Source organism: Trichechus manatus, unplaced genomic scaffold (genome assembly GCF_000243295.1).
Source record: "Trichechus manatus latirostris isolate Lorelei unplaced genomic scaffold, TriManLat1.0 scaffold00054, whole genome shotgun sequence".
Taxonomy (NCBI): Eukaryota; Metazoa; Chordata; class Mammalia; order Sirenia; family Trichechidae; genus Trichechus; species Trichechus manatus.
The window spans coordinates 15,412,736-15,435,630 of NW_004443990.1; the positions used below are offsets into that span (position 1 = coordinate 15,412,736).

General features: G+C 49.3%; 2 protein-coding genes and 1 non-coding gene across 4 annotated transcripts in view; 1 reads left to right on the forward strand and 2 right to left on the reverse strand.

Moving 5' to 3' along the window:
* Positions 1-3,621: 3,621 nt before the first annotated feature.
* On the reverse strand, positions 3,622-3,695 carry TRNAN-GUU (transfer RNA asparagine (anticodon GUU)). Its single transcript has one exon. It is a non-coding gene; the product is annotated as a tRNA-Asn (tRNA).
* A 1,039-nt stretch (positions 3,696-4,734) lies between these two features.
* Positions 4,735-14,900, forward strand: PSMB3 (proteasome 20S subunit beta 3). Of its 2 annotated transcripts, XM_004378009.3 has the most exons (6): positions 4,735-4,918; positions 5,248-5,432; positions 7,899-8,006; positions 11,164-11,341; positions 13,659-13,753; positions 14,783-14,900. In XM_004378009.3, exons 1-6 carry the CDS (start codon positions 4,916-4,918, stop codon positions 14,829-14,831), a joined length of 618 nt encoding a protein of 205 aa, XP_004378066.1. In that variant the 5' UTR covers positions 4,735-4,915; the 3' UTR covers positions 14,832-14,900. The 2 variants fall into 2 exon arrangements, with proteins under 2 accessions (XP_004378066.1, XP_023588575.1); XM_023732807.1 differs by lacking the exon at positions 7,899-8,006 and having other exon boundaries at positions 4,737-4,918; positions 14,783-14,863.
* A 91-nt stretch (positions 14,901-14,991) lies between these two features.
* PIP4K2B (phosphatidylinositol-5-phosphate 4-kinase type 2 beta) overlaps positions 14,992-22,895 on the reverse strand; it is a 28,168-nt gene continuing 20,264 nt past the window's right edge. The window contains exons 8-10 of the mRNA XM_004378010.2: positions 21,522-21,780; positions 20,944-21,047; positions 14,992-20,281 (exon numbers count right to left, since the gene is read on the reverse strand). Coding sequence (XP_004378067.1) covers positions 20,201-20,281; positions 20,944-21,047; positions 21,522-21,780 — 444 coding nt within the window. The 3' untranslated portion in view covers positions 14,992-20,200. The remainder of the gene's footprint in view (positions 20,282-20,943; positions 21,048-21,521; positions 21,781-22,895) is intronic.

Consider the following 22,895-nt stretch of genomic DNA (forward strand, 5'->3'; position numbering starts at 1 on the left):
GGGGCTGGAGGGGGGGACAAAATGGCTTTTTTTCCTCTAGACAAGAGTAGGTCCCGCCCACTACTCACCCACGTGACCTCATTCCTTCAGGGCGTTTGCCGAGAGAAGAAGAGGAGAGGGGGAGGCTAGCCCGGCAGTACCCCACCCGGTGCTGGCCCCCCCCCAAGTCCCAACACGACCCCTCCCTTCCTAAACAGCCCCCTTCTGCGACTGGAGGATGAATCCTTTTCTCTGTTACCCTCGGCAATTAACCCCCGCCCCCAAAATTTGTGTGCCCCTTTCCCCTCACTGGCCCTGCGATCCCCGCCCGGAGCTGGAGCGCCTGGAAAATAGTGAAATGAGGACTAGGCTGCAATGTGGCTCACTCCGCAATCCCCCACGCCTCAGCCTCGACCGAAGGGACCTGGGCCTCGGGCAGGGTACGCGACGCCCCCGCCACGCGTCCGGGTTATTTTCATTCACTCCAAGTGACACTTCCTTAAAATTAATAACTGCATCTATAAGAGTAGGCTTATCTTCTCCACCCCTATCTGCCCCTCTCAGCAGCCGGATCAGTGCCTCTAAAACACCCGGCGCCGGGACCCAGCCAGGGCGCCTCGGGGAAGCGGACCGGCGCTGTGGGGTTACCTCTCTACCTGCGTGGGGCTGCAGGGGAAAAGGGGCGAGGTCCCTGCACGCTCTGGCCCGAGGGAGGAGGTCTTGTGGCTGGGACTCGGTTAGTTGTGGAGGCTGGCGCCCCCGGCGTCCTCGGCCAGAGAAGAATGGATCCCAACCTTGGGCCAGACGACCAGCTCGCTGAAGATGGTAGCGGACACAATAACCTGGGCGAAGGCGAGAGCCAGAATGGCCAGAAACGAAGCGCGGGGACTCGAGGCTGGGCCCGCGCTTTTTCCTCCCTAGCTCGGGTTCCAGCATTTTCCGCTCGCGCACGGTCGCGGGGTGGCTGTGCGCTCTGCGCGTGGCGCGGGTTTGTGCACCTCCCTCGCCGCGGCGGCAGGAGGAGCCGGGGGAGCGCCCAGGCTGCTGGAGCCAGCAGACTCCGACCGTCGCTCCCGGCTCCACCCTGCTCTCGGGCTTGGGTCCCCAGTGGCTCCGGCCCAGGGAGAGAACGAGCAGGGAGGCTTGGAAAAGCCAGGAGGAGCGGCTGAGGCCGGCGCCGGGGAAGCGAATCGATACTATGTTACGGCAACTGTCGGTGGGGCTTAAGAAGACAGTCGATTCGTTTATTCGTTAATTCAAGATTTATTAGGGCTGGACGCCGCGTCCGTCCAAAGAGCTTGATTATCCGGCCAGAAGCGCCATTAAGCGCACTGGCGGTGAGTGGCTCGTTAGGAAATTAGGAAAAGAAGCTTCGGAGCGTCTGCCTACTCCTCTTCTTCCCTACTCGCTCGCAGCCCGGGGGCCCCGGACCAAATGCTTTCACCCTCTGGCCGGCGACCAGGAGACTTGCCGACACTGGCCGCCAAGTGACCCCAGTTTCAGCCTTCAGCCCACGCCGGCTAAATGGGGGCGGGGAGGAAAAGGATGGGCCGGAGAGATATCCGCCCAGAGTAGGTGGTCCGGGAACCTGCGGGAGAAGGGCCCGGGAGGATCCGGTCAGCTGCTTCCATGTCACTACACGAGGGGGACCGCAAGTTCACCGGCCCCCACAGCAGAGGGGGCTCTTGGCGTGGACACGCCCACTGTCCCCAGGGCTATTGTGTTGCCCCCATCCTACACTCTGCCGGGGAAGACTCGCGCATCCTCCTCTCTCCCCCAGTCGTTCTGTGGAGAGGGTCGCTTGAGTGCGCCTAGGACTCCCAGTCTACCCCTCCTTTCGGGTTAGAAGGGGACGGGAGTAAGAGAAACCCGTAGGGACTTTGGGGAGACCTCAGTCTACGATCCATAACGGGCACCCAGAGACTTGTCCCTGGGGAGAGTATTAGCTAGTGGGAAGGGGGCTGACTGTCCCTCTGTGTCCCCCCTACCTCCTATTAATTCTAGAGGGCCGCCGGAGGGGGCCATTGCTCACTGGTGGTCCATTATCTTATTCTGCAGACAGTCATTAAGTGCCACCAGAGAGAAGCGGTGTGCTGAAGAGCCCCACTACCCAAACCTAATTTTTAATCCGTTTTTTCAGTCCTCATTGACTAGTCCCCAGATCAGTGACCTTTCTGATTTATCAGGAGAACCTTCTGACCCAACCCTTCCCACACCTGAAGTTCTTTGGTTTCCCAGTCTTTATTCCATTAACCGACATAGAAGCACCTGTCATGTACCAATGTCAACCACTGTGCTAGGAGCAGGGAACACACAGGAGGGATACACAGTGCCACAGGAGTTAATGCGGAGGGCTGTGTTGCTGGCCTTTGCAATAGTGACCCTCACCTTGCTGAGGGTGAATGAGCACTGGGGAGGGGCTTCCAGAAGAGGTCTCCTTTAAGCCACATGTTGAGAAGGGATATCATCAGAGGGAACACTTGACAGGGAACTGCTTGGGAGAGCCCTTCGCTGTATTCTCCCCCACAAATCCGGTGCTCCTGTGCCTCGCCCTGGGATGGCCTCTGGCAGACGTTAGGAGCCAATGCTTCCCTCTTGATTTTGTATTAGTTGTAGTATCTCACAGGGTCCTCTAGCTGACAATTACTCATCAAAAGAGTCACTGTGTCAGTCAGATTAGAAACTCCCAGAGGGCAGGAACCCGGGAAATCTAGGTAATTATTTCCAGCACATACCAAGAGCTACCACAAGGGGAAGGCCCCTTAAAGATGGTGATGATGGTAGGAGAGGGTGGTTTCTCCTTGTGCTTTTCTGACTGTCTTTACCTTTCTGCATGGTCGGTATGAGTCGGAACCAACTCAACGGTACAGGGTTTGGTTTTTTAGGTTTTATCTCTCTGCCCTTTACATAAACCCTTCTGTCTCCGGAAAACAATAACCTTTTGTCAGTTTCTACTTCTATTTCCCCATCCTCCTCTCCACTTCTGCGTGCACATCTCTGGGGAAAAAATATTTTGTTATTGTTGTTTTCCTTTTTCTGAAGCTTCTCATATTAAATGCCTCTCTTTTCCCTCTCTCCGTTTTCTCTGTGGGGCTTCCTCCCAGTCACCCTGCTTATTTCTCTTCATGTCTCCTGTCTCTGTGTGTGTCTCTTTCTGTACATCACAGCTATGTTCTCCCTTTCTTACCTTTGTTTCTCTTCATGCCTCAGTTTGTCTCTGCCTTTCTCTCTCTCCTTAGTCTCTTCCCTTCCAAATGTAATATTTGGAGATGGTAACATTGATTGAGGCAGACAATGGGTAATTGTTCAGCCTCTAGGGCAAATTTATTATTCTTACGAAAAATACAACCTGAAACGTATCGCACGGAGAGACAAAAACCTCTGTCTTTGCTTTCCTGCAGTCCAGCTTGTGGGGGCGGGGTGCAGTGGAGGAAAGTGACGGAAAATTATTCCATTTACTGATTAAACAACAACGAATTTTCAACAATGACCCTCTGATTTGCTATATAAAAACTGTTGCTTCTGTCGTTTCAGTAAGAAATTTCGCTATCCAGCGGTTAGGAGCAAAAAGCTCAGTTTTTACTCCAATCTTAATAGAAATACATATTCTCTGGAAAAAAAAAAAAAAAAAGAGATCCCTTTCGTCCCTGGGTGGGCTCGAACCACCAACCTTTCGGTTAACAGCCGAACGCGCTAACCGATTGCGCCACAGAGACGGCGGTAGCTGTTGGCTGGCTGTGAGTCAAGTCAATGGGAGCGAAGCCGTGACGGCACAGATGCTACACCCGCAGCCCGGCAGTATGGTCAAAGAAGCCGGACGTAGGAGAGAAAAACGGAAGGGGCTTGATACAGGGGGGTCGCGGGCGGGCAGGAGGAGGAACGTACACACCTCTCCTCCATTGACCCTGGGCAGGGTCAGCGTCAGTTACCCCCGGAATCTACCTTCGACGTGAGGAGACCCGAAACGTCCCTTTTAAGGGTGACCTGAGACTTGGGGACATGTGAAGCCGGCTGGCTGGGGGTCTCGAAAAGCAGAACAACCTTCGGCCTCCAAACCTCTCCTTTGCAGCTTAGCACCCGCAGCCGCAAAATACTGCCGACACCCCCCCTACCCCTGGGTCATTAAACATACATTTAATGGGTGCCTTCTATAGCCTAGGCACTGTTCTAAGTCAGTGACTATCTACAGTACAACACACCAAGACTCCTGGTGGCGCAGTGGCCAAGCACTTTGCGGCTAACCCCAGAGTAAGCGGTTCGAATCCACCAATTGCTCAACGAGAGAAAGATGTGGCAGTCCGCTTCCGCAAAGGGTTACGTCCTTTTACAGTCTTGGAAACCCTGTGGGGGGAGGGGGGTAGTTCTACTCTGTCCTATAGAGTCGCTGGGACTCGACGGCATAAGTTTTGGGTTTTGAGCATCCTGCCTGGCACACAGTAAGTGCTCAGTAAGGATTCTGGAATGAATAAATTACGTAAACCTGAATGAGTGATACGCCCGACCCATACAATGCGTTGATAAACTCTACGAGAACCGTTCCGCTGGCCCCGCAGCCGGCTCTCCACGCCCCGCCCAGCCCCGGCCCCACCAAGTCCTTGCTACCCCAGCCCAAGCGCGGCGCGGGTCCCACCCTCAACCTCAGGCTCCCGCGTTCGGGTCCGCCGCGATCCCAGCATGCACCGCGACGCAAAGGTTCTTCCGCACTCACAGTGACTTTTCACTTTCCGCTTTCCTCTCCCTCGGCTTTGGCCTCTCAACCAAACTACCTAGTACTGGTGACTGACAAGGACGCAGAGCCAACCGGAAGCCGAAACTGCCCGGAAGAGCCGGCCTTTCAGCCAATGGAAAGAAAGCAGCGAGGGTGGTTGCTCAGTGAGGACTGCAGCAGGTTTACTGGAATCGCCGCGGGGATTGGGGGGCCTATTACACCGCAATCATGGTGAGATGGGGGTCGAGGAAAAGGGACACGGGGTAGGGATTGAGGAAGGAGGAGGGGTCTAAGGGAGGTTTGGGAGGCGTAGAGGGCCTGGTGGTCGATGGAAAGAAGCGGCTCCAGTTTGAAGGGGAGAGAACCACGGTGAAGACCAAGGGGGTGAGCGTGGCTTCTCGCAGCCACGCAGGGTAATCTCAGAGCTGGAGTTCGAGGCGTCTAGCCGCCTCCACAGTGGAGGACGGGGCGTCTAGGAGCCTCCGGAGCAGGGGCTGGACCGAGGGCTATGGCCGCATCTGGCCCCCCACCCTGAGGTGCTTCGCCCCTGTCTGCCCCAGTCTATTATGTCCTATAACGGAGGGGCCGTCATGGCCATGAAGGGGAAGAACTGTGTGGCCATCGCGGCCGACAGGCGCTTCGGGATTCAGGCCCAGATGGTGACCACAGACTTCCAGAAGATCTTTCCCATGGGAGACCGTCTGTACATCGGCCTGGCGGGGCTCGCCACTGACGTCCAGACAGTGTAAGTGTCGGGGTTCCTGCCCACGCCCAGGCTTTTTCTAGGACCAGCATTGCCTGTCGCCTTGAGTGGCCTGAGTGTCAGTCATCTACCCAACATGTCCGGTATCTGAGACTTTGGGAGACACCATAGCAATATAAAGTAGCCCTGGTGGCTCAGTGGTTAAGTGCTCGGCTGCTATTCGGCAGTTCGAACCCACCAGCCGCTTCGCTGGGAGAACGATGTCGCAGTCGGCTCCGGTAAAGATTACAGCCTTGGAAACCCTGTGGGCCAGTTCTGTTTTGTCCTGTAGGGTCGGTATGAGTCGGAATCGACTCCACGGCAGTGGGTTTTTTGGGTTTTATAGCGATATAGAGATGTATACTAACCAGCTTTTACCAGCCTTTAGTTTGTGCCGGATTCTGTGGAAAGCACCTTACATGCATGAGCTCATTTAATCTTATTAACAATATTACCATGTTGCTGTCCCATTTCTCAGATGAGGAAACTGAGGGTTTCAGAAGGTGTCTTGTTCATGATGCAAACTAATGAGTGTCAGAGCCAGGATCCTAAGGCAGGTCTCTCTGAGGCCAAAGCCTGTCCTTGAAGAATTTCAAATCTAGTTGAGAGACAATGCAGAAAGGTAACTAACCCATGATGAGTTGGTGCATATTTATTACCAGATTATTTAGTTGACAATGATTACGTGACTTGAGAGAAGGAGGGTGGGAGGTGAAATAGATAGCTGTTGTGATGGCCCAGGTGTGAGGGTTATGGTCTTAGTGGGGTGATAGTGGCAGAAAAGGAAAGGAGAGGGTTTCTGAGAGTTGTTGCTAACAAGCCTTAGTAGCTACTTGAATGTTGTGGGACCAAAGAAAGAGTCACTTCTTAAGGGCAGGGTCCATGTCTTTATTATCTTTGTATTCCTACTATGTAGAACAGTACCTGGTATGTAGACAGTCCATAAATGTCTCACAGGTGATTCCTGTTTTGAGCATGTTGACTGAAATATGGGAATTGGGAGGACTAGTTTTGGGGAAAAGATGATGACTTTGATTTTTGACACCAGTTTTGAGGTGACAAGGCAAACCAAGTAGAAACATCTTGCAAGCAGGGTTTTGAAATTACATCTCTGGGATAGAGAGGCATTGGTGATTTGTTAAATCTATGGGAGCAGATTCTAGAGAGACAAAGTATGTAGAGGGAAAAATAATAAGCTGCAGTTCAAAAGCTAGACGTTATATTTCAGTGGGGGAAGAAGAGAAGCCAGAGGAGAAGATGAGGAAAAGAATCAGGATAGGGTTTCAAGAGGGATGATGTGGTCACAGGTGTCAGGTGCTTCAGGAAGCTGGTAACCTAAGGAGCAGCAATCCCTGGGCTTTTTTTCCTCGAAGGTCAAGAGACTAGTTCACTAGTGTCAGTGGAAGCTTGACTGAAAATTTTCTTTCATTTTCCTTAAAGCTCCCTAAGCCTCAAGAACGTATAACTTTGAAGTCCTCCCCAAAATCTGTGCCAGCCTGCTCTTTTTCCCTGTCCTGGGTGGAATCAGAGAATACAGCTTAGGGTTCCCTCCAGTGTGAAGGCCCCATCAGCCTTCCTCTTTCTAGCCCTCTGTTCTTCATCTCACACCATTTTCTTTTCTTCAGGAGGCTTTTCTCAATGCGTTTGCTTGCTTGTGGATAGTAATTGCTGGTTTCTCTAGGCCTCGGTTTCCTCACCTGTAAGATGAAGCTAAAGTCATATCTAAGGCTCTTTCCAGGTCTGGTGTCCTGTGGCTCATAGCTTTGCCTCTGGCAGGTATGGCTTTGGTCTTCTCTGTGCAGGGGCCTATCCTGGGGCTCTGAGATGGTGCTGGAGGAGGGAGGAGGTCCTTTTTCCTAGGCATTTTACAGTCCATTTGTGTAGCAGCTGCTCCTTTTTAACATGCACAGGACTTTGCAGTTTTCCAGCACCTTGTCATATACCCATACCTTATCTCACTGCCAGGGTATTTATTTTATTCCACCTTCGTATGGATAAGAAGGTTAAGTGGGAAGATGAAGACTTAGCCTAGGTCTGTGTTCTCTTATCTATTGCTCTTTCCAGTGTAAGTTTTCTGTGACTTTGTATCTGTAGGCACACACCCTATAAAAGTGTGGAATGAGTTGTGCATTTTATTGTAGATAATTATACCTTAAAAAAAGGGAAAAAATCCATTTCCTATCCCCCTTTCCTCCAAAAAAAAAAAAAAGAAGTATGGAAAGAAAGATGAGCAGAGGAGCATCTTTGCAGGTGATAAGTGTTGGGGCAAGGAGTCCTGAACGTGGAACCTGAACATGGAACCTGAGCGTGGAAGTGAGGCTAGACTTCTGGTGAGAAGAACTCAGAAGAGAGGAGTCTTGGCAGGCATTGAGATTCTATGTCTCCCTGCTTACCTCCTGACTTCCACAGGGTGGACACTAGGGGACATTCAGCAATGACTTTCTACTCCACATTTTCCTCCCACCATAGTGCCCAGCGCCTCAAGTTCCGGCTGAACCTGTACGAGCTGAAGGAGGGTCGGCAGATCAAGCCTTACACGCTCATGAGCATGGTAGCCAACCTCTTGTATGAGAAACGGTGAGTAGAAGTGTAGCCCAGGGCTCCAGGACTCTAGGAACCCAGAAATCTTTCACTGGGGGCAAAGGCCTGCAGTGTTGGTAAGGGAGCAGGGAGGGATTCCTCCTTGTTCTCTCACTTCATATTTGCAAGATGATATCCTTATTTTATGGGCCTGGTTTCTCTGGGCCTGTCTGACAACCAAATAGGAAAGAAACGGCTTACTTCAAAAGAAGGCAGGGCATGCAAATAGCAGGGAGCCTAGGAATTGGTTATGTTAATTTTTGAGAGTTCTCTTTGAGGACATAACGAAGAGAAAAGAAGGGGCCTTATTACACAATTCAGTGCAGAGGATGGGATGGAATTAGAGAACCCTGTACATACTGTCCTCACTCACCTCCGGACAAAAGCTGGTGGCTAGAACACAAACTAAGTTTTTTGTTTTTTTTTTTAAATAATTTTAGACTTACAGAAAAGTTACAGAAGTACTCTTGAGCAATTCAGAACTAAAAGTCTTTGCCATCTCCATACCTGGAGCAATTTCAGTATCTTTTTAGTATTGAAAAGTTAAAAACAAAAAAAGGTTACCTGTCCTTTAAGTGGAGCCCTAGTGGCACAGTGGTTAAGAGCTATGGCTGCTCGAGTCCACCAGCTGCTCCTTGAAAACCCTGTGGAGCAGTTCTGCTTCGTCCTGTAGGGTCGCTATGAGTCGGAATTGACTCAGCGGCAATGAGTTTGATTTTGGTTTGGTCCTTTAAGTATTAGTTAATAACTTCAGCTGTGAATTATTTGCCTGATATATATGTGGTAACTGTGTTTACCAAAAATCCCAAATTGAGAAGGGCTGAAGGATTTTTAAAACTGATTTTATACGGAGGGAAAAAAGTCCTATAACGTTGTAAAAAAAACTCACATTTAGTTACATATTTAATAACTCATGCTTATTGAAAAGAATAAAAGTACAGGACATTGAGGTTGACCTGGAAAATTCTAGATTCATAGCTGCTATAGCCAGGAGCTTCCTCCACAAGCCTGGCTGAGATCATCAGTTTTCCAGCAGGATAGGCTGAGGCAGTGATTTGTAAACTTGAGCAGTGAACAGACCCTTTTCACGGGAAGGAACTCCCCACGAGCCCTAGAGAATCCATTGAGGCCCCTTTGTGAACCGCTGCATTTCAGCCCTTACCTTCAGGTGATGCCTTGGAGCTTGGGACTCAGAACTTGGAAGTGTAGATGCAGGCCCTGAACTGTATTATTCAGAGTTTTTGTTTGTTTGTTTGCTGTTTCTGGGAGTTTTTTGTTTTTTTTTAATATTTTATTGTGCTTTAGGTGAAGGTTTACAGAGCAAAATAGTTTCCCATTCAAGAATTTGTACACAGGATGTTCTAAGGCATTGGTCACAATCCCCTCAGTGTGTCAGCACTCTCCTCCCCATTTCTGTCCTGGGTTCCCTGTTACCTTTCATCTGGTTTTCTTATTCCTTCCTGCCTTCTCGTCTTTGCTTTTAGGCAGATTTTGCCCTTTCGGTCTCATATAATTAACTGTTCCTAAGGACCTCATTCCTCTCGGGTGTTATTGTTTATTTTGTAGGCCTGTCTGTTGTTTTGCTGAAAGATGGTCTCTGGGAATGGCTTTACTTCCATATTAGAAGGGTGTCTTAGGACCATAGTCTCAGGGGTTCCTCCAGTCTCTATCAGACCAGTAAGTCTGGTCGTTTTTGTGGATTTGATTTTTGCTCTGTATTTTTCTCCTGCTCTGCCCAGGACCCTATTATGATCCTGCTTAGAGCAGTCAGTAGTGGTAGCCAGGCACCATCTAGGTTTTCTGGTCTCGGGGTCATACAGGTTGTGGTTCACGTGGTCCATTAGTCCTGTAGACTAATTGCTGCCTTGAGCCTTTGGTTTTCTCCACTACCCTTTTCTCCGGCCAGGATGAGATCAACAGTTGGATCTTAGATGGTTGTTTACAAGCTTTTAAGACCCCAGATGCTATTCACTTAAGTAGGATGTAGAACTTGTCTTTATGAACTATGTTAGGCCAGTTGACATAGATGTCTCCTGAGCAGTATTTGGTTTTAAGGTTATTACTTGGATAATCCAGGATATCCTTATATTAACTTTTTTCAGTTGATTGAGAGGAAAACACAAAATTTTAAATTGCTTATAGAACTTGATACTCAGGGATCTGTTTGAGAAACAGTGGATCAAGGTACCCTACTCCTAATCTTTTCTTTCACCTTAGAATCTTTTTTTTTTTTTTAAAAATTTTTTTTTTTTTTTTTTTTTTACATTTATGATTTCGGATCACGCCCTTAGAAATTTCTGAAGCTAATATAAGACATCGCATATGGATGGTGATGTTGTTGTTATTGTTGTTGGGTGTCGTTGAGTTGATTCCAACTTATAACGAGTCCGTGCGACAGAGTAGAACTGGTTTTCTTGGCTGTAATCTTTACGGAAGCAGGGCCCCAGGTCTTTCTCCCGTGGAGCCGCTGGGTGGATTTGAACTGCCAACCTTTTAGTTATCAGCCTCTTTATTTTCTGTTTCTATTGAGGATATTGGCCATTAGTTATTGAGTATTTTGTACAAAAAGGTCCCTATGATTGATTCTTTTCAAAGTTCAGGTCTAGAACAAATTTCTGATGAGCTACTGTTTTCTTCTGGTGGAATAACCCAGCCTACAGAGAATCCCTCTTTACCTTGCCTGCTAGGAGACTCAGAATAAAACTTTGTTTTCACTGAAGTATCTTGTATTCTGTTTTATTGGTTTAGTTTTATTTTGTAGTGTTTTTCCTATAAACTCCTTCAAATCCTTTTTTGAAAGGAGTTAGGGCTGTAAACGTATAAATAGAGAGTTGAATAGTGGTAGGACCTTGGATTAGGATGGGAAAGATTAGAAGAAAGCAGAATTCCCAAAGAAAGAAGGAAGAGGAGAGGGTCAGGTGAAAAAGATATGAAGGTAAGAGTCAGAAAAGAAGATGAAAAAGTCTTAGAGCACTGCAAGATTTCAGGAGAGAGGGAAAGGGTTAAATAAAGTTGGCCACAGGGAAGGGTGCTTTCCCAAGCAGGTCCTCAGTTTTCCTCCCCATGTCTGGACCGGGGCCTTATCCGAGTAGGCCTAACATGGAGGGCAGTGTTCTTGAGCTGAGGCTTCCTTCTCTGGTTCTGGCCCCCACAGGTTTGGCCCCTACTACACTGAGCCCGTCATTGCTGGGTTGGACCCGAAGACCTTTAAGCCCTTCATTTGCTCTCTGGACCTCATTGGCTGCCCCATGGTGACTGACGACTTTGTGGTCAGTGGCACCTGTGCTGAACAAATGTACGGGATGTGCGAATCCCTCTGGGAGCCCGACATGGTGAGTTGGTGGCATGGGGCAGGGTAGGGTGCTGAGGCACCCACTCCTTGGCCATCAGGAAAAAATGTGTTTGCATGGCAGGTAATGGGGAGAGTGACTCAGGTAGGTGAGTCAGCCATAGCTGTTAATACTTGAGTGTCTGTCCAGAAACACTGTCTGTCTAGGGCCTTGGTGCTGGCTGGCTGGCTCGCTCCAGAGGAGAGCACCTTCTGTTAGGAGGCCCCAGTCAGATATTTGCTAAAACAACAAATAATTCCTCACATTGGGTTTACAAGTTTCTCACATCCACTCACTGAGCAAGCATTTAACAAGGTGTGTAGGGTCAGAGGCAGCACAACCAAGGGGCTCTGGAGCCAGGCTGTGTGGGTTGGAAACCTGGATCCACTGGTCAATTAGTTATGTTCTTGGGTAAGTCACTTTACCTCTCTGTGCCTCAGTTACCTCAGCCGTAAAGTGGGGATAACAATAGAGCTTACCTTACAAGTGTTGTTGTGAGGGAAGCATATGAAAAGAGGTTAGAATAGTGCCTGACACACAACTGGACTAAACCAAAGCTAAGAAGTTTCCTGAATACAGTGAAACAGTTCGAGGGACAGAGTAGCAGGGGCGGGGGTCTGGGGATCATGCCTTCAGGGGACATCTAGGTCAATTGGCATAACAAAGTTTATTAAGAAAATGTTCTGCATCCTACTTTGGTGAGTGGCGTCTGGGGTCTTAAAAGCTAGCAAGCGGCCATCTAAGATGCATCGGTTGGTCCCTACCACCTGGAGTAAAGGAGAATGAAGAACACCAAAGACACAAGGAAAGTATTAGCCCAAGAGACAGAAAGGGCCACATAAACCAGAGACTTCATCAGCCTGAGACCAGAAGAACTAGATGGAGCCCGGCTACCACCAGTGACCGCCCTGACAGGGAACACAAGGAGTACCAGATGGAGTAGGAGCAAGGTGGGGTGCAGAACTCAAATTCTGGTAAAAAGACCAGACTTAATGGTCTGACTGAGACTGGAGGAACCCCAGAAAGCATGGCCCCTGGACTGTCAACCCAGAACTAAAACAATTCCCGAGGCCAACTGTTCAGGTAAAAGATTGGATTAGACGTGGGACATAAAATGATACTCGTGAAGAGTGTGCTTCTTAGCTGAAGTAGATACATGAGACTAAATGGGCAGCTTTTGTCCGGAGGTGACATGAAAAGGCAGAGAGGGTTAGGAGCTGGTTGAATGGACACGGGAAATCGGGTGGAAAGTCACAGTATACGGAGAGCAATTAGGGTCACAAAACAGTGGAACAGTATAAATTTTTGTATGAGAGACTAACCTTGAAATGTAAACTTTCACTTAAACTACAACAATAAAAAAATAAAGAATAGTGCCTGACAGTGAAGGTTGGCTTGTATTACCATTGAGTGCCACTCTGCCGGGCTCTGGGAAACTAGTACAGGCTCTGTCTTTGAGGAGCTTACCGCAGTCTAACGAAGCAAGACAGACACCCAAATACCTGTTAAAATGCAGTTTGCCCAGAAGAAGAGAGGAGAAGGGGCCTTGTTGGTAGAAGGAACAGCCTGTGCAAAGGTACAAGGGTGGCCTGGTGTACTTAGTGACTGGAGAGCGCTCCATGTGGCTGAAGTGTGGGTAGAATATGGGGTGAGATGGAGAGCAAGATTGGGATGAGACTTTGAAGAGCCGTGAATACCATGCCAAAGAGTTTGGGCTTTTTCCTTAGGCATGGTGCCAAAAGAAATAAGGAACCAGGGGGACCAGAGGCCTGCAGGTAGATGAGACAGACTATTGCAGTCACATGCAGAAGGTGCTGAGGTCCTGAGTGAAGATAGTGGCAATGGGGAGCGGGCAGGGGTTAGGGAGGTAGAGATGCTGAAGAGGGCTGAGTTTTCTAGCTAACAGGTTTGGGGCAAGACAGGCTGATGGTTGGACAGGTTGAGTTTGAGGTACCTGTGAGACATCCAGTGGGGAGTCCATCTGACAACTGATAAAGCACATGGGAGCCAAATAGAGTTGTCTCCTTATTTTACAGAAGAGGAATTGAGGCTCAGTGAAGGGGTATGTGACTTTTGTAAGATCACACCGCTGTTCAGTGGAAGAAATTTGGGACTTGAAATTTTCTGGGTCTCTTTCACTGTCCCTTACATAACCCTGCCTCCTTCCAAGGAAGGAGCTGAGGGGGCTTCCACACTCAGGGAACCATCCTTCACTTCAGGCCCCAGAGGGCCTTGAGCCTAGAAAAAAGGGAGTTAAGCAGCCAGACAGAGTTAGGGTCCTGAGGCCCTGGGGTTTGAAAGGGTTCTACTGTCTTGGCAGGATCCAGAACACTTATTTGAAACCATCTCCCAAGCCATGCTGAATGCCGTGGATCGAGATGCAGTGTCCGGGATGGGAGTCATTGTCCACATCATGTGAGTATGAGTTGGGAAAGGTCTAGAACTTTGCAGACACCTTCCTTTTCCCTCACAAACACACACCCAGTCTTCCCTGCCCGCTGGACAGCTGTGAAATTAAGAAAGGCGCTTGTGGCAGTCACAGATAGCAGAGATCCATGCTTACCTAAGGGTAGCAGCTGGGAGCCTACAGGCTGGCTGTGGGCCAGATTCCCCAGCCCCTGTCAGATGAGCCTCCACGACCCTGAGTCTCTTCCTCTTGCTGACCATTGACATTTCTTTCCTTAACAGTGTCCCCAAAGTTTCAGATCTATGTAGGAATGAGCCATGGCAGAGCTGCTGCAGATTGATTGTAATCCTAGGCATGTCCCCATTCTCCCCCCCAACTCCCACCAGTCTGGAACCCAGAACTGTGTGACATGCTGAGCTCTGGAAACTATTTTCCAACCCCCAGCCAGCTCCCTAAGTGCCACCCCTCTTCCCCTTACTTGTTTGTAGCTGTCACTAGGGACCTGATTAGATGGAGTAGAAAGTGACCTCCTACCTGTTTTCCTTGGGGACATCCCAGAATAAGCATGTGGAACCTTTTTGTTGACTAGCCTGCTTAATTACCCTGATGATTAGATTGGTGCTGATGCAGAATTTACCATCCAGGTCCTTGCATGTACATTGGGCTGAAACACCTCACATCTTCTCCTTTTTTGTTCTTTAGGCCTGGGGAGCTCCTTCCCTTCTTTGGGGGAGTTCTCAGTCCAGGCCTGTATCATCTGGACTCTTAATGGTTCCACTTCTAGAAAACCTTCACTAGAGTCTTCTCATGTCTTCATTTTTGTCCGTCTGCCGCCACCCCCCCACATCTCTGGCTGAGGAAATAGCAATATTAATGTAACATGAGCAAAACGGTTAAACCAGAGCTAGCAGGACAGCTGTGTGTGGCGCTCCTTTCCTAGAATAGGTGTGAGACTTGAGGTGTTGGGGCCAGGGGCTGGGAGAGGGAGGCAGTCTAGCTGGTTATAGATGTTTTCTTGTGACTTTCTCCCTCTGCAGTGAGAAAGACAAAATCACCACCAGGACACTGAAGGCGCGAATGGACTAACCCTCTCTTCCTCCTGCATTCCCAAGCCCACTTTTTTTTTTTTTTTTTAATAAAATAGTTTTTCTTTCACTATTACCTACTGCTTCTTTGTCTTTGATGGTTTTACCACAGATCTCTGTACCACCAGCTGGGCAGTTAAAAATAGCTGCTCAGTGCTTAGCGCACCCCTCCAGTTTTCTTCTTGATACACCAGTGGACGTAATCTACCAATCGCTTGCTGGAAGCCTGCTGCATGCATTGCGCAGTGCCTTATACTTACTACAACTCGATCATCATAATGACTCGAGGTGTAGTGGGCATTATCCTTGTTTACAGATGTGAAAAGTGAGGCCGTAAAATTACTTGCCCAGGGCCACTTTAATAAGTGGTAGAACATGGATATAAACCTCTCGCCCATTTGACTCTAAGGCCTAGAATCCTTTTTACTGAACTATACTGGAAAATTCCTGAGTCTCTATTTGGTGTTCAGGTAGAAATGTGACCAAGTTCCCACAAGTTGTTTCCTTTTAGATCACTGTTTCTTAACGGTGGCTTGCACACTGGAATCACCTGGGTGAGCTTCTACTGATGCCTTGATCCCATCCTTTGAGGTTCTGACTTAAATGGCCTATTAAAGGGCCTGGACATCTGTTTTCTAAAGTTCACCAAATGATTCCAACATACAACCTGGAAAGTTTGCATTAGCATAGTGGTTCTCAAATGTTTATTATCTTCCATCGGAATCACCTGGAGGGCTTGTTAAACCATAGCTTCAGATTCCAGTACATCTGGGGTAGGACCTGAAAATTTGCATTTCTAAATGATTCCCAAGTGCTGCTGAAACTGCTAGTCCGGACCACACTTTGAGAACCACTAGGTTTTAAGCTAAAGACTATTTAGAGTCCAGATGGAGAACCTGAAGTACACAGAGGTGACTGGTTCAAAGTCAGCTACACGGCTAGTCAGTGGGAGAGCTGGGATGTGAAGTCAGGTGTCTGACAGCCAGCGTTCATTCCCCAGCTGGCGCAGTGCAGAGCGTGCTCTGTCCATTCCTCAGTGTGGTAACGACCGCTAACAAGGCAGACCGCCGGCTCCGGTGCTGTGCTCTTAGCTACTGCTTACTGTGCACCATCTGAAAGGGGGATGTCATTGACCACATTCTTCCGAACTCAAGCCATATACTGCTTTAGCCCAAGCTGTCTTTGAAAACTTGGACCAAAACTTTCATTCTGAAAAAAAAAAAAAAGAACTCCTTTCCAAAGGACTTACACATAACAGATGTACACAAAGCTTTTTGAGTTTTATTTTTTTCCTCGGGTTGGAGATTCATCTTAACATGCATGCATTTTTAAAACAGTAACAGGGTCTCGACCTGTTCCGAGCAGACATTAGACAAGCACAGAGGGCTGAAAATTCCTATTTAAAAAATGGAGATTGCGTGGGAAATTGAGAAATCACACACATGTGGTGGGGTAGTTGTTTATCCTGCTCCCCCAAAAGTTGAATCTAAACTTCACTCACATTTTTGATTGCAATGATCCGACCTGCTGCTGGGGTGTGCTGAGCAGCAGCGGGCCTCCCCCTAAAGGTTGTTGGCTCCCACCTCACAAAACGGCTCTGAGCAAGGGGAAGGGGGTCCTCCAGAAGTTTCCTCCCAAGCCTCCTTTCCTGGGATCTCAGCACAGCCCCTGGAGGGACACCTAGTCTCCCCTTCCCCTAGGGGGCACTGTTCATAAGCGGTGCATCTCAGAGGAGGGATAGGGCCTTGGCACTGCTGCCTGCAGAACAGCTGGTAGACTTGGGGGCAGCTGTGGACAGTTGTCTGAGTGCTGTGCTGAGTGCACAGGCCAGACCATCTCCCCACATTACTGCCAGACAGGTGAGGTCTCTAGACTTGGGGGGAGCCATAGGTCTAAGGCCAGAGCTCCAACGGTTGTTGAAACACACTGTCCCTTCTAGCCCCCAACATTTGAGTAGCTCAAGTGCTGGAGCGAGAAGCGGGGTGCGGGGAGGTGCTCAAGTTCTTTCCCTCTCCCAACATGAATTGGTGAAAATACAATTGAGGGGTGGGACTGGCTACTGAGAAAGTCCTGGGTCTTTGGTCCACCTCCCCAGGGCAGGCCCTGGCAGACTGTGAAGAGGGGAAAGTAACTAGGGCAGGAGTCTAGTCTCATGCCCTGAGCACTACCAGGGACTGTTTCAGGCCTAAAGCACAGGCAAGAAAGAAAGTGAAGCTGGAAGAGAGAGAAGAAGAAGAGCTGCCTGTGGTGGGAACTTAAAGAGTGCCACTGAGAACAGCCCCAGGGGCGACTCGTGGCACCTGCCACAGACCAGTAACCCCTGAGCTAGATAAGGAGAGACTGAGCGCGGCTTCACTCTGTGCTCCTGGAACTGCTGCTTCCCAGCATGCCCTGTAACCCCCAAACCACCGGGCATAGACAAGGAGCGTGTGCTGCGGAACACAAGACTCAGTGGTTAACAGGAAGAAGGGCCAGAGGCCTTCATCTAATGGTCTTCTGAGGAGTTTTCAGAGAACGCCTCACTTTGGCTGGGAGACTACAGCTTTTGGAGACGGATGGGAATGGGGGAAGTCGTGACCAGATGCTACTCCTTAGTTCGTGGAGTGAGAAAGGAGGAGAGGAAGCCTGCTCTTACCCCATCCAGGCCTCACCCAATCAGCCATGTCCTATTCTTATACCTTTGTTCTTGGGAGACCCTAAATGATTCTGGGATGCTATAAGACTCTTAGTTGTTCTTCATGGCCCCGAGGAGTGAGGTTGAGGATAGCCACTTGCCCTCAGAGGCATCTTACGGGAAGGGAATGGTGGGACACTCAAGGAGAAAAGACTGGGGGAGACAAAACCTTGGCGGTAAGTTCACTTTCTCTACATTCAGATTGCAAACCAAATAGAATATCATTTTAAAAAGAAGAAAAAGAAAAAAACTTGTATAAACCAAGATAAACAGCTTTTGAACATTTGAATGCCAAAGGAATTAGAAGACCAAACCCAAGGTTTTAAAGACAGCACAGAGTGAAAAAGGTGAACAACTTTAAAAAAAAAAACCACTAAAACATAGCTCAAATGTTTTGACCCAATCAACAATACTGTCAGAAAAACAAAAACAGCATTTGAAACAGAATGCTACCTCTCAAAATGTAAACAATATACAAAAAACAAAACAAAACAAACTCAATGTTAAACAAGTTAGATACCTGGTAGTTGTCTTAAATGATAAGATTGTGTTACACTTTTCATACACATTGTGGCAACATGATCAGCAGACCAAATGCAGAGAACTGGGTGGGAGCCCAAGGCTGTGGAGGCTGCCGGAGGGCAGCCTTCCAAGCTTTGGAGATGCTGAGCCTGACTAGGAGCAGACCCAAATTTTCATTCTTGATTATGAGGTGGGGAAATCAAGTCCAAAGAGTATTCCTACGCAATCCCTTTCCTAAGTCGAATTTGTTTTCTCCATGATCCACTTGGTTCCAGGTTCTTCCCCAAGTCGCTTAGTGGTCTTGCTGCAGATGTTCAGAGTTTCCTATGGCCCTTTGTAGGGGCCAAGGCAGTGGTTTGACCCCATCTGCCTCTTCCAGAAGGGTTTCCAACCCATCGGCAGCCCTGATGGAGTCCAAGAATGCTGTCTCCATTCCTTCCTGGCCTAAATGCTGTGGGAAGGCTCCCAAAGGTAGGGCACAGAGACAGTGCTGGTTCCTGCTCTGGAAGCTGAGCTTGGCCAGGTTTGAAGGGAGTCACAGGAAACCAATCCATTCACTTACAGTGATTCCACAAACCATCTTTGCATCTCTGGGGTATATACAAGTTTTACCATATCTCACCCCAAATCCCCAGTTCCTGGCAAGGGGTGAGAGGATGCAGGAATGTACCTCCCCCAACACAGAGCAATAGGACCTTTTTCTTTCCTCGCCAGTCCAGACTGCTCTGATGACATCACAGAATGACACACGTAGCTCAATTCTGAGGGCCTAGGCAGCAGTCTCTGAAGGTAGGTGGAAACCCTCAAAGAACCTGCAGGATGCCACTCCTCCTGAAGCAGCCAGTGGGTAGAAAACCTGCTGAAGTCGGGCCAAGTCAAACCCCGTATCAAGCCTTCAAATTGGATTTCCTGGGTCACATCTCAAGGGACTCAGAAGCAACTTCTCGCTTGGGTGCCACACTCCCCCAAGGAGGAGGGGCACCACTCCTTGCTGGCTGACCTTAGGAGTTCCAGGACTCTGTAACCATCCAGGTGACAAACCATAGGCACAGGAAGCCAGACGACTTATGTGGTAGCTACGGGGCTTGAAGAGGTATCTCTGCAAAGGGCACTCTGGGAGCTCGGAGCTCTGCCCCTGCTAAAAGCTCACACATGAGGGCTCCTGGGAGGAGGTCAGAGGAAGTAAATGGATGGAGGGCACAGACCTCATGGATACCCATCAGCTTCGGGGCTTTCCCCAAGGGGAAATAACCATTAAAACACCAGGGTCCTGTTATATCCAAGGTGCCTTCTAGTTCCTCTTGACCCAGTGGGAGGCCGACTTTAAAGAGAGGACATCTGAACTCCAAGGGCCACGGGTGCCCAGGGGCTTGGATGAAAATCATGGGGTTCTCTGAGAACCAGCTGTCTGAGAGGCCAGCAGCTCCCCACTCCTTTACTGTCCCGTGAGGGTGAACTTGCTCTCCTCTGAGATCTTTGATTCTGATTCAAGATGCCTGATGTTGACCTAGAGTGTTCCTTTGGGAGGACAGCATTTAGATGGAAGAATAATGTAACATTTCACTTGTATCAAAGGTGGAAAGGTGGAGGAAGTTGGGCACAATACTCCGTAAAATTAAAAAGTTAATCCAGACAAGATTAAATTGCAGGGCTGAGATGTCTGACCTCCTCTTCTCTCTGGTGTCAGAGAGAACTTTGTTCTGAGAGGACCCTTGGCACTGGTCTGTGGGGCACCTCTTTAATTGACAGGAACTGAGAGCTGGGCAGGGGTGGGGAGGGTGTATAGGGTGATGACATACATCATTATAAATAGCAAACCTGGAGCAACAAAATTTCAGAAACAAAACCCCAGTAAACCTGCAAAACCATCTCTAGCCCCAAGGTATCTTAGTAATAAAAAGGGAACCCCTTTTTAACCTGGGTCAAAGAGGAAAAAAAAAAATTAAGGGTGACGAGAAGGCGAGGTTACATCCTGTGAGCATGTGCACACAACAGCATACCCCCTCCCCTGAGCTAGAGTGTCTCTTTCAATGTCCCAGGCTGCAGCCCCATTGCTAAAGCCCTCCCCTTCCCCCGACTCTGGCTCCCCACCCTCTCATCTAGCACAAACACACCCTCTCCCGATCCCCGACCCCACTTTCAGCTCTCTGGCTCTGGCTGAAGGTAGAAGATAACTACGTCAGGATGTTGGACATGAACTCGTTGAAGCGTTTGGAGTACTGCTCAGGGTTCACAGTCGAGATCTCAGCCCCTGCCTGTAACACACAACAGACCGATTCAGGTCGAGTTCCTTGGCCCCAGTCAGGAAACATCTGGTAGGAGCCTGGGTATTTGCCACACAGTATTGGCATAAGAACTGAATACTACTCCAGGCTGGGCAGGCCACCTTGGGAGGTGGTTCACATGTCTTAGAATTGCTCTGGCCTCACTTGCCTGATTCACAACCCCAAGCCCCGCAGCCATGGAAGTAAGGGAGACGTGGTGGGGAGGAGGTAGAGGCTCTGCATCTCTGTGGGGGCCCTTGTTTGGAGAACCATAGACTAAAGTCCATGGGGAAATGGGCCTGTGGGGCGCAGAGTGGGCATGTAAACAAAGCTGTTACTGACTGCTCAACAAGATGCACAACATGCCCAGAAACCCTGGGGAGAGGAGCTGGTGGGCTCAGGGCCCCAAGGGCCAGAGAACCGGGGGAAAAACAAGTTGGGCATATGGCTGGCAGAGAGGGGGTGGGGTGTAGAAGGCAGAGAACACAAGGCGATACAGACAGGCTGCTCTTCCCATTCTCTGCCTCCGCAGGGAGGAGGGGGCGAGGAGAGCGTTCCCTCAGAGCAGGAGACCTGGCCCACCCTCCCTGAGGGCCTGAGGTGGATACGGGGCCCACAGGCGCCGCGCCCCGGGTGAAAGTGGGAGAGCTCACCCCGTGCTTCACGGTTTTGGCGGCGTGTGCAGCCTTCTTCTTAGCATCATACGGCGTGAGGATGTCGATGACGGCCATGAAATAGACCTCCTTCTTGGGGGCGCCTGGCGGGAGTGGGGAGCAGGAGAGGAGGGAGAGTGCCAAGGAGAAGACCAGAAAGTAGTCGAGTCACCCCCATAACCCTCAGATATGAAACTAGATCTGTTCCTGTAATTCTGGATCTGACAGAAGGAAGGACCAACTGGGCCCTTCTCAGAAGCTTTCATAGCTCTTATCTCATTTGATCTTCACAGCCACCCTGTGGGGTTGATGCGACAGCATGTACACAAGGTTCTGTCCATCCCATTAACCCCAGCAGTACCAGGTCTCATCATCTAAGACAGGCGGAGAAGGGAAGGAACCCCAGAAGACATAGTTACAGGTAGGGACCCAGTAAGGGAGCCTGGAGGTTGAAAGGGGCCAAAGTCAGCCGTGACGGGGGTAGAGACCAGACACCCACAGGTGCCACGCCAACAACGGGCCTGAAGGGGATGGGACTGGGGCCGGGGTGGGCAGGGCAGGTACCGGCTCCTACTTACTTTCATGGCTCTTCATGGCATAGACATCAACAGAGGGGTCGAATTCCCCAGGGCCAAAGAACCGGGGGAAGCTGAGGAGGTTGCCAGGGCTATCTGGAGGTGTGCCATAGGAACAGAGCAGGTTGCCGCCCACCCCATCATTCTCACACTCCTCGTCCTCTGCCCGCTCCTCCACCTCCATCTCTTCCTGCTCTGCCCGGTCCACGTCATGAATGCCCACCAGCAGGCTGTAGTCCATGATCTTCAGCTGGGCCAGGAACTAAGGGAAGGGAGGGAGGGAAAAATGAAAAGAAGTTACATGGGACAGCTGAGTGGCATCTAGAAAGGGGGAAGGGATATTCCTTTCCACTCAATTCTACACACAGTTCTGAGATACAACAGAGAATAAGACACCAGAGTCTCTGCCCTCAATGAGCTCAGTGTCCAATGGGGAAGAAAGTTATTCAACAAGGGCAACGAGCTATGGGACATGACAGTAGGGACTGAGAGAAGGCCTCCCTGAGAAAAGGAGTTGAGGAGGATGAGGAACGAGTCAGGAATAGAGGTAGAAGGAGCACTGCAGGAAGAGAGAGCAGCCCATAATGGTCTAGAATCAAGAAAAGCCATGGAAAAGGTCATCCAAGGTCGAGAAGGGAGAGTGTTGACATGTCATAAAACAATATATGTACTGACTGTTTAATGAGAAACTATTTGTTCTGTAAACCTTCTTCTAAAGTACCGTAAGAAAAAGAAAAAGAAAAGCCATGGAGAGTTTGAGGAAACAAATAATGGATTGTTACACTGCACGGAGGCTGGAGAGATGGATGCAACATAGCATGTCTTTCAAACACAAATATCAACCCATTGTGAGTTCTAAACCCAACTGAGCGGGTTAGGACTATGCCAATTCACAGCAATCCTGTAATAAATATGATAAAAGACAACAGAAAATATCAGAGTGCATCACATGAAGTAAGGGTAGATAGTGTTCCAGTTATATGTGTGTGTGCTGGGTTGCAAGCTAGAGTGTACTTCTTACCAGGGGTCACAGTCAAAGTCTGAAAAACTATGCAATTCAGCTTCCTTATCAATAGGATAAAAATGCGGAGAAGGGGAAAAAGAACACCACATAAGAATGACAGCCAGAGCCAACCAACATTCTGAAGCCCTTCCCTGAAGGTCAAAAGACGCTGTGTGGTGCTGGTGGGGAAGGCTGGACCCCTCCCAGCACTGTGTGACTTCTGTGTAAGCACATGGTGTCTCAGGTCCCTTCATTTAGGATTCCATGACTTGGAGAAGAACAAAGAGCGTGGGACTGATACTGGATTGAAATGGCCAACCTGCACTCCAACTTAACTAGTTTGTGACCAGGGCCGAATGCCTGGCACATGGCTG

Excerpts from the sequence above, each read along its gene's own strand:
- PSMB3 (XM_004378009.3), top strand. Across the intron at positions 5,433-7,898 it reads GCCACTGACGTCCAGACAGT|TGCCCAGCGCCTCAAGTTCC; the intron begins GTAAGTGTCGGG and ends CTCCCACCATAG. Across the intron at positions 11,342-13,658 it reads CCCTCTGGGAGCCCGACATG|GATCCAGAACACTTATTTGA; the intron begins GTGAGTTGGTGG and ends CTGTCTTGGCAG.